At 34.0% G+C, this 11,216-nt stretch overlaps 2 protein-coding genes across 3 annotated transcripts; one reads left to right on the forward strand and one right to left on the reverse strand.

The window, feature by feature from the left end:
- Positions 1-3,994: 3,994 nt before the first annotated feature.
- Positions 3,995-6,427, forward strand: LOC126676964 (THO complex subunit 3-like). 2 transcript variants are annotated; one of them, XM_050371351.2, is made up of 11 exons: positions 3,995-4,184; positions 4,252-4,347; positions 4,460-4,589; positions 4,697-4,788; positions 4,904-4,972; positions 5,244-5,301; positions 5,417-5,516; positions 5,612-5,698; positions 5,833-5,911; positions 6,031-6,163; positions 6,243-6,427. In XM_050371351.2, exons 1-11 carry the CDS (start codon positions 4,119-4,121, stop codon positions 6,275-6,277), a joined length of 945 nt encoding a protein of 314 aa, XP_050227308.1. In that variant the 5' UTR covers positions 3,995-4,118; the 3' UTR covers positions 6,278-6,427. The 2 variants fall into 2 exon arrangements, with proteins under 2 accessions (XP_050227308.1, XP_055962289.1); XM_056106314.1 differs by having other exon boundaries at positions 4,109-4,184; positions 4,278-4,347.
- A 545-nt stretch (positions 6,428-6,972) lies between these two features.
- LOC126669383 (uncharacterized) lies at positions 6,973-8,265 on the reverse strand. Its single transcript, XM_050362836.1, has one exon. It carries the CDS (start codon positions 8,263-8,265, stop codon positions 6,973-6,975), a length of 1,293 nt encoding a protein of 430 aa, XP_050218793.1.
- Positions 8,266-11,216: the final 2,951 nt, after the last annotated feature.

Raw genomic sequence — 11,216 nt, forward strand, 5'->3', positions numbered from 1 at the left:
GAACTTAATTGGTGATCACACAATTTCTATTGTCGCTCAATAGGAAAGCTTGTTTCATCGGATTCATACAGGTTTCAAACCCATGATGTATGCATTTCAAACAAGGCATTTTATTTAAAATGATGTTATGCAATTGTATAAACAATTTGCGTAAAAGACATTCACTTTAAATACTGCAAATGTAAACATTCACAATAAACTCACTGCTTGCTATTTTCCAAAACCTTAGGTCTCGATACCCGTCAAGTTCCCTGAACTTCTTGCCCGATATTAGGCTGCCTTTATGGATGTATAACACGTAATAATAAACCTCGAGTAAGGATCTAATTTAAACTATACACTTTAGACTCGAGAATTAAACGTATACGCGACTCATCCAATTTTCGCGTGTAAAAGCGATACGTGCCATATAAATTCGTCGATATACTATTTATCGCTTAAACGCTTTTAGGTTTATCACACAAACCTAAATTGCAACACATTTATTTGATTTGCTTGTCAAATAATTGACTTAGTAATTAATCTCGCTTTTAGCGTTTTAACACGCTTTTTTTCAGTTCATCGAACTTTCTAACGCATATTCCATTCTTATTGTTATTTGATTTTCCATATCAAATAAACTAACGCTATATATTCATTCATTGTTTCTTAATCTCATTGATCCTATACTCCAAGTTCACTTTTTAACTCATAATCAATTTGCGTTTAATGAATGTAGCATTCTATCGCAAAACGTCACACTATCGCATTCAATCCTAAATCCAATCGTCAAACCGTCAAAATAATTATTCGTGATCGAGTCATCGTCTTCCTCTATGATGAGGGGCTGTCAAAGCAGCCCCTATGGACTGCCATTGCAGTCCAGCCGTGAGCAGAGCTGAGCTATGCTCACGGCAGTATTTTGCCGATGGCAAAATTCTGCTTCAGTGCAGAATTTTGCTCCACCGTTGCAGCAATTCTGGCATTTATGGCAGAATATCTTGCTTGCCAGAGCAAGATTCCAGCCGGGCGAAACCTCACCGGAGCTAGGGACAACCTACACATCAAATTAACACCAAACAACACTCACAACTCACCCCTCAATCCATTACAATCATCAATTACACCATAGCTACACAAATGATAAAAATCAAACTTAAAACCTAATAATTCATATCCACATAACTCAATAATCATCCAAGAAAACTTCAAATTGATGAGCCTAAGATGTTTACCTTGATCTTGTGAAAGTTTTGCCTCCAAAAAGAAGAGGTGATCAATCCCTATGTGTGAGGTTGATGTTGAGTTCGGCTAAGAGAGGGAGAGGATGAGGGTTTCCCTTTTTTTTCTTAATTTTCTTTATTTCTATCTTAATGTAATGAGATGATGACTTAACTTAAGTGGAATCTTAAATCCACTAGGCTTTGACACGTGTCATCATTTAGTGGGTTAAAGGTCCACTTTAACTCATACGTCAAACCGACTTGCTAAATCTCAAAACGACTTTCTGACGTGCTTTTCTCGACAAACTCCAACTTAGGAAGATAACTTCTAACTTAGAAAGACGAGACTATTTAGGAAGACGTTCCTAAATAGGACTCATGTCTGAATAAGGAATCACACTCCTAATCAGGGTCAAACCCTACTAAATAGGATTCATTTTCGTATTCTAAATCCATAGGGTATACATTCAACTACTATATAAAGAGTTTGAGGTATGCCTAAAGACATAATTACATTCATATACTCAAAACGCTACTCAAAGCTCAATACTGATTTTAGCATCGGAGAGTTAATCGGACAACCAACGTCCGGTTAGCTTCTAACCTGTTTTGCAGGTTAATCCACCGGATCAGAAGACAGACTCCATTAATAATAACTAAAAGATGAGTGTTTATCTCACTCAACTGTTGCGCCACGTCATTTTTTACAACAAACCAATAAGCATTTCGATAGGGAATTTTTTAATTATTTTTTTTATCATTCAATATTCCATATGACTAACACACTATAGGTTTGTTGCATGAATGACATGGCGCAACGGTCGTGTTGTATAATTTTTCTTAAGAGAATGGTGAGCGCATACATGACTTTTAAATTGATATTATATAATTATCTGCCTTGTTTAATTTTAAATTAGTATATTAGGTGTAGAGAAGTTAGAAGGATCATTTATCATTCAAATATTATGATATTAGTTGGGAATAGCAACCAATAAAATATAGTAAATAATATATCATACATAAGCGACCAACCAGCAATTAAAAGTAACCAATAAGCAACCAAACTGCAACTAGGGGTGTAAACGGGCCGAGCCGAGCCCGAGTTAGGCCAAGGTCGAGCTCGAGCTCGAGAGTGTTTTATATGCTCGAGCTCGAGCTCGAGCTCGACTGGGCTTTAATTTTGAAGCTCGAGCTCGAGCTCGAACAACATTCGACCTACTCGAGCTCGAGCTCGAGTTCGAGTTGAATTTAATAAAAAGTAAAAAAATAATTAAAAAAATCAGATTTGATGTATTTTAATTATTTTTCACTATATATTATGCAATTTAACCAATTTTTATGATGCATATCTAAATTTAGAGGTGTAAAAATTTAATATAATGATAATAAAATTATTATTATTATTTTATAACAAACTCGTTTAGGCCCGTTTAGACTCACGAGCCTCACGAGTCTTAGTAATTGGTACTCGAGCTCGAGATCGAGCTCGACTCAAATTTTTCGAGCCGATCTCGAGCTTTTTTCGAGTCGATCTCGAGTAACTCACGAGTAGCCAAATTCGTTTACACCCCTAACTGCAACCAACGAGCAACGAAAAAGCATCCAATAAGCAACACAAGATCAACAAACAAGAAATTCAAATTAAAAATAAATCAAATTTAATTTACAAACATAACTCTTCTCATTTTTTTAATGTACATCTAATAAATTATTGCTTTTGAAATAAATTTATAAATTTAATTTATTTAATTTATCTAAACTTTTTTATTTATATAATTGGTATGGTGGTGTATATAATCGAATCATTATTATAATTTGTGTCACATTATAGTTTAATATGTATCAAACTAGGATCAATATACTCAAATCTTATAAAATTTCAGTTATTGATTATGCAATATTCTTGATGTGGTCATCGTTTATATAACAAGAAGAAAATGATAAAGAAAACGCGTCTAACCGTTAACATTTGCTATTATATGAAGTTTTTTTTGAAAGAACCATTGCACGGAGTTAGTAATTAAAAATATATTAAGCTATATAAAATTTATGCTTAGTAAAGTAGAATAACAAATAGCTTATATAAAAATATGGCACAATTTATATAAAAAATAAATACATAAATGATTAAAAAAAACCAAAAACAAAATCTTGCTAAGAAATGAGATAGTTCAGATGAATAGTAATCTTCAAAAACACATAGATGAAAAAATAGAAAAATTAGTGGTGACACGTCAACTCAGAGAGATCTATTAAGAATATAAGGCCAAATAAAATCAATTCCATCGGGAAAATAAATAAATATAATCAATTTCTTTTAAAGATATCATATGTTGCTCTATATTTGCAAGGCCTAATTACTTAAAAATCACCCACTTTATAACTTTTTTTTCATTTATACCATGATTTAGAAAAAATTTCAATTGTACCTTATTTTTAATTTTTATGTTTCATCTCTACCCTAATGAGTTGAATTGACCTATTTTTTTTTAAAAAGAGTTTAAAGCCTTCATTTTTAATTTATATTCTAATTAAACGTTAATGTGAATCATTTATATATCTTGTTTTTAATATTTTCATCTTTAAATTAATTAAATTATCAAAAAATTTATTTTTGGGGTACAAACGAAACATAAAAATCAAAAATAGGGTACAATTGAAATTTTTTCTAAATTATGATATAAATGAAAAAAAGTTAAAAGGTGAGTGGTTTTTAAGTAATTAGGCCTATTTGCAAATATTTTTTTTCCCAACCTATTTGCAAATATAACTTGAAAAAAAAGGCACGCTTTAAATAACCATAGGGGATATTTGCCCTTTTCCCAACTTAAAATAAAGGCCCTTTTGAGTGGCGAAGTGCAAAAACTTACCGCCATTGCTTCATCCTCCATTCTGCACGGCTAAAACCCAACCACCATGGATGAACCAAAAATCGCATTTAAAAATGTTCATAGCAGAGAGTACCAAGGCCACAAAAAGAAGGTTTGTTTGAATTCCATTGAATCATTACTCTAAACCCTTTTGCATTTGTTAATTATGTTAATAACAGGTGCATTCGGTGGCTTGGAATTGCAGTGGCACAAAGCTTGCAACTGCTTCTACTGATCTGACTGCTCGTGTTTGGCACATCGAGCCGCACGCTCATGTATGTGCTTCCCTTTGTTTTTTGGTTGGTTTACTTGTATTGTTAAATTTTGCCTTAATAATTTGTGTTTGGGAAGTTGTATGGCTCATTACCAAGGAAATGTGTATCTCAGGCTAAAATGAAACACATCGAATTGAAGGGTCATACTGATAATGTGGACCAGCTTTGTTGGGATCCTTTACATGCTGATCTCCTAGCAACTGCATCAACTGACCACACTGTTCGTCTTTGGGATGCTCGTAGTGAGTCCTTATCAAACCTAAATTTAAAAATCTAGGATTATATTCTGTTTCAAGTTTCGGAACAGAAAGAAAAACAGGATAAATTAGTGTGCTTTTGTTTTCTGGAGGTGGAAAATGTTGTCTGCAGACAGAGCTTAGTGGGGAGAATATAAACATCACCTACAGGCCTGATGGAACTCACCTAGCTGTTGGGAACAGGGTATGCTCAATATTACCAACAATTCTGTTTGCTCCTTCTCAATCACATATTGATATGTTATTACACTTTTTCTGTGGGATCCTTTGGTTGTAAGCTGTCGTTTAATTTGTTGTAGGATGATGAGCTAACGATACTGGATGTTCGCAAATTTAAGCCAATGCATAGGCGCAAATTTAGTTATGAGGTAAGTCATGAATTCGACGTAACAGCTTGTGTTTCTCATTGCGTTGTATATAAGAGACTATGAGGCTTTGACCAATATGTGCCGTGGATAAAAATGCTTGTAGTACATATGAAATGCTTTTGGCTTTTATCTAACTTCTACCTTGATCTTTAGAAACCATTCTTTAGAAAATGTGGACTTGACATATAAACCAAATTAGCACTTGTGGTCTATGATTGTTTGCTTTGTTTTTGTTGTTCAGACATTTTGTTATCGGTGCTTTCTTTTGCAGGTAAATGAATTTGCTTGGACTTTGACAGGAGACATAATCCTCTTGACATGCGGGAATGGTAGAATAGCGTTGTGCATAGATAACTGTTTTCCTTTTGTTTCTGTAACATATCGCATTTAGTAACACCGTTTGTTTTCATTTATAAATCTGTCATGTACGTTCCCTCTGCTCAGGTACCGTTGAGGTGCTAGCATACCCATCGCTTCAACCAATTGACAGAGTCATGGCTCATACGGCTGGTTGTCATTGCATTGCAGTAGATCCAAAAGGAAGGTCAGCTGCAAAGCATTTAAATTCTGTAGGCAGTTAACACTTATATAGCTTGTGATCATATGAAGGAACCACTAAACCATTTCTTTTGATGACAGATATTTTGCTGTTGGAAGTGCTGATTCCGTAGTTAGCCTTTGGGATATTTCAGAGATGCTTTGCATGCGAACATTTACAAAACTTGGGTGAGTTTCTACAATTTTTGAGCTGTTAATGAATGTCTTTAATGATTCATTCAACTTGGATGCCTCTATATTTTCCTTAACTCGATGACTCTGATCAACTGACAACATCACAATACTTTTCTATATTCTTTAAGATTGCCTGTCAGGACTGTCAGCTTCAACTACACAGGAGATTATATTGCTTCTGCCAGTCGAGAAATGTTCATCGATATAGTATGTGCACGGAATTTCACTTTTCAGACTTATAGTTTTGTTTAAGGACGCGTTTTTTGTTTCCTGACTGTTTATACATAATCTAGAGTCACTAATGATCTTTATGCTCTATGAGACAGTCCAATGTTCAGACTGGCCGCTCAGTGTATGAGATCCCCTGTCGAGCTGCAATGAACAGCGTGGAATGGAATCCTAAGTACAATTTACTTGCATATTCTGGGGATGACAGGAACAGATATCTTGTTGATGAAGGTACCCCAGCAATCTCTTACCGTATCTTCCGCAATTTAATAGATTCCTTATAATGTCAGTATTCCGCCCTTTTTTGCAGGTAATTTTAGAATATATGGTTTTCAAAGTTCCTAGATGATAGCAGACGACTCAGAGAGGCATTTTGGCTGTAACATTAGTATTAGAGTCTCATTCCGTGTAGTTGGCCTTACATTATTTGTTCAACATCAATTATGCATTTGTTATATTTGATCTTGTTGGCAATATGTGCATTTTTTAGCATTATTTTCTCCCATTCGTTGTGAATATAGATTTGTATGACCATCATCTGTCTTTTTTTTTTTCACCAAACAACTCTGCAGATAGTTTGCCTTTATTTCTGTTAATTTAGATGATTTGACAATGAGCTGAATCTATATGGATAATAAAGATATTTTTTTAATCAACTTAACACCATATCTCATCACATCAGCAAAACTAATGGCATAAATCTTTGGTGCAAAAAATTAAAATTGAAGATATCATTACAAGAAAACAAAGAATGAAGTGGAGGAATAGTTGGTGCAAATCATCATATGAATCTACTACGAAGAACTAGCAATTGAACAACTAAACAGTGAATGTGAAACGAGGTTAGTTTAATATACTAGTCACTGAGGCATTATAACAAAATCTTGTAGTTAAAAGATATAAAATCAAAGACAATTCATATCCAAACAAAAGATAACAAAAACATTGAATATAAAAACAAAATCCTAAAAAAACATTGAATATAAAAAAGAAATCCTAAGAAAAACATCATAAACTGTAGACTGGTGTAGCATCATAAATCAATCATCATTGAAAAACTGATATTTGTGGCCTTCAGATACCATTCTCCTCTTGTTCATCAAGCAAGTCTTAGCCTTGTTCAAGAAAGACGGTGCTTTGCTATTCACTCGCTTCCAAATTTTTTGTTCCCTTGTCACAAACGGTAATCCAAAAGCATCCTCCTCCTTCCTTTCGACTTTCGGAAGAAATATGCTCATGGTAACCTCTTCTCTTTCGGGTGATGCTATTGCATTTTTCGCCTTAACTTTTGGTGTGAACTCAAAGATTGCTTGCACATTCACATTCTGTCTCATATGCTTAACAAACCCGTCTTCTCCGAGAACCCCTCTGATGAAATTCAGCTGTATTTTCCGACACCAAGTTGAGATTAATATCTTATCTTTACCAATTTTCGTATGCGTTTTTGAGAATTCACCGCTCTCAAAGTACTCCAGAACTTCCATTCCTTCATTGCTTTCTTCTTCTTCTGTTTCGCCCTCTTCGTTTACTACCACCTCCCAGCGACTTGCCTTTTTACTCATCAGAATTTGTTTGATGGTATCAGGATCCTTGTCCTTGGCTTCAACCGCGAATTTCTCGAGACAATTGATCTCGAATATCAAAGCCAATGCTTCAGCAGCAGCTGCATAAACAGATTCATCATCATCATCCTCAAGTAGATTCGACAAGAAAGGAATAGCAGATTGCCAATCTTTATGATGAATATCCCAAATTTCTATAGTGGAAAGAAGAAAACACCAAGCAGAGATTGCAGCAGCTGAATGTTTCTTAACTTGAACAAATTTCCATATGATTTGCATAACTTGCTGTGTCTCATTAGTATCATAACTTCCGAAAACAGCGGTAACAGCTAAACAATTCAAAATCTCTGAAACAACATCAAAATTATCAAGAAATTGAGGGAGTACCGAAACTGAATCTTGAAAAATCTCATGAGCATTGTCTTCATCTTCGACAATGACAGCCAATAAAGCAATGATTTTCGCAGCCAATACGGATTCATTTACGGAACCCTTTTTCCCCTTCTTGATAAATAAAAGGCAATGGTATAATAATGTGGCCGAGTTTTTCTTGGCAAAATCGGTCTGAACCGCCGTAGTGAGTGCTTCAAAAATAGAGAACAAGGGTTCTTCTTTGCCGGATTTGGCGTTTTGATTAGATATTTGAAGCAAACAATCGTCAAGTGATTTGGGTTTGGTTTTGAAAATCCGGTCGCCGTCTTCATCAATCAGCCAGACGCCTTTCCGATGACTTCTGCAGCTACCCATTCGCCCAGGGCTTCGTTGCTTCATCTCGGTTTGTTTTGGTTATTAGAGAGAAAGATATTTGAGACCTAGAGCAGGGAATAGACAATATTTATATGGCATCTCCACTCCAATTCCTAAATGGAAAAGTACTCTACATCAACCCAACTCCGTATGAAAATAGGATAGGCAAAGTTGTACATTAAAAAATGTTCTCTTTAAATTTTATTTTACTTTATTAAGTTTAGAAAATTCTTTATTGTTGGGGAATTTCTTTATTTGATTCATTAAAAAGAAGCAACCGTATCTATACTATATATAAAAGTACGGATTGAGGGGGCACAAGCAATACTGAATAATCCTTTTCAGTTTACTATTAAATAAAGGTTTTATAGTCATTAACTAATTAGTTATTTAATTAATCACTATTGTAATTAAAGTCCTAATTAGAATAGGTAGTTAAATTATCTTCAATTTAGTTTTTAGTAACTAAATTGTCTCCAAATTAGTAGAAATACCTATCTTTTAATTTGATTGAACTACAAAATTAAAATATTGTATTTGGTCAATATATTATTATTTAAATATTTATCTTATTATTTTTAAAGATATTATTAATAAAATTAAGTTAATTATTTAATTATGGTTATTATAAAATCAAAAGAAGAATAAATTCAGTATGCAAAAAAATTTAAAAACCGATATTATATTTACTTTTACATAAATTCTTAACTAATATAATATTAATTATAAATAAAAAATTGATATAATCATAATAAATTTACTAATATGTTCATTAACGAGTTACGTTACGAGACACGTGCATAGCACGTAATGCGAAACTAGTTGCTTTAAAAATAGAGGAAATAATTTAGCTACCTAATTTGGAGATAATTTAGTTATTTTTTACATACTAAAAACTAAAGTGGAGATAATTTAGCTACCTATTCTAATTAGGACTTTAATTATAATAGTGATTAATTAAATAACTAATTAGTTAATGACTATTAAACCTTTATTTATTAATAAACTGAAAAGGACTATTCAGTAAATTTGGCTGTCCCCCCCATCGGTGCTTTTATATATAGTATAGATTATAGATTATTAACAGTAAATATTTACCAATTTATTAATTTTCAATGAGCAGTTCAATTTAAAAATCATTTATTTGGATAATACACATTGGACATATTCAAATTATCGCTATATTTCAGTTTAATTTTTGATTTTTTTTATAACTAAACTTTAATATTGTTTCAACAATGTGGCAATTGATTTTCGAGACCAAATTGAAAATAAAATAAAATTTAATAATGAAATTGAAAAAAATCAAAAGTTTGGTAATAAAATTGAAGCGTTTAGTGACTAAATTGAAAAAAAATAAAGTTTAGTGACCAAAATAAAATAAAAAATCAAAATTCAGTAATCAAAGTGAAATATAGCAAAAACTTGGATATCCCGGCATCTATTAACCCCATTTATTTTTAATAAATAAATTAAAATTAAAATAAATAATAAGTAATAAGTGATGGAGTCTGCCTTCTGAGCCGGTGAGTAAGACCTGTAAAACAAGATAGAAGCTAACCGGACGGTGGTTGTCCGATTAACTCTCCGATGCTAAAGTCAGTTTAGAGTTTTGAGCAGCGTTTTGTGTATCTGAATGTAATTGTGATTCTAGGCATACCTCGTGGTCCTTTTATAGTAGTCGAATATACCTTGTAGAGTCATAGTAGGCAAGTGAATCCTACTTTGTAGGGATTCGGCAACATAGTAGGGATTCTCCTGATTTGTCGAGATCTACCTTAATCTGATAAGAGTCCTATTTAGGAACGTCTTCCTAAATAGTCTTATCTTCCTAAGGTAGAGCTTATCCTTCCATATATGGTGTTTGTGTCCGAATAGGACAATACTTCCATTCTTGGTCGATTACCCGAATCCCGGACCTAACGCGCTTTGGGCGGATCATGTGGGATTCGGTCTTTATTGGCATATCACCGAATCTCAATGGATTCGGTATCAGTTGGCATATCACCGAATCTCAGGGGATTCGGCGTCTCCTTCATATCTTCAGACCTTCAGGGGGAGTCCGGTATCACCTGAGAGCAAATCTTCTGTGACTCGGCTCCATTCTATTTACTGTAGGATTCGGTATCCATCATTAGCCCCCCCCCCCCCCCCCCTCCGCAAGTGAGCTGAAGTAATTGGTATTCATGCCTTAGTAGATTTTAGCTCTTTAGGAGCTGAGTCTTTTTATATTACGGGCGAGTCGTTTTGTATTCCGGGCGAGTCGTTTCATATGTTTGTGGGTGACGTTTCTTCTCTAGTAAGATTCTTTGTTGCCACGTGTCAACATTTAGTGATTAATGATTATTCAAAACTATTCATATTTAATCTCTTTGCATTTCTTCATTTCCCTCTCACTTGTTTTTCGAATTTATTCTTATTTCTGCAACTATTTCCTCTTCGTTTTTTGTCTGATGATTTTGTTCTTCGTAACTTATTTTCTCCAGATTTTCAGGTATGTTCCTTTTCGTTATTTGGATGTTGAGGTGGCTTTTCTGCTTGTATATGTTTTTCATGATCGTTGTTCTGGAAACTCCTTTTCTGTTCTTGGTGTTCTTCAATGTGTTCTTCAATATATTTCCTGTTTGATCTTCATTTTGTATTTATATTTGTGATTTCCTGTTCTAGGATGCCTCTTAGTCGAGTGGAAGATGCATGCGCTACTATGGCTTTTACCAGATCAAAGCTTCGTAGGAGTGAAGTCTTAGATATCTATTTTAAGTATAGCTTTCCTTCTGATTATAGGGTAATATTACCTGGTGCCGATATGGCTGCCTCTGATTCTCCGGGTTCATCTTGTAGGGCGGTTCTTTTTGAAGAGCAGTTTGCTGCTGGTCTTAGGTTTCCCTTAGATTCGTTTTTAGTAGAAGTGTGCAGGGATTTAAAGGTTGCTCTGGGACAACTTTATCCCGGTACGATTAAAGTAGTGCTCGCCT

The sequence above is a fragment of the Mercurialis annua genome, linkage group LG1-X, assembly GCF_937616625.2.
Source record: "Mercurialis annua linkage group LG1-X, ddMerAnnu1.2, whole genome shotgun sequence".
Classification (NCBI taxonomy): Eukaryota; Viridiplantae; Streptophyta; class Magnoliopsida; order Malpighiales; family Euphorbiaceae; genus Mercurialis; species Mercurialis annua.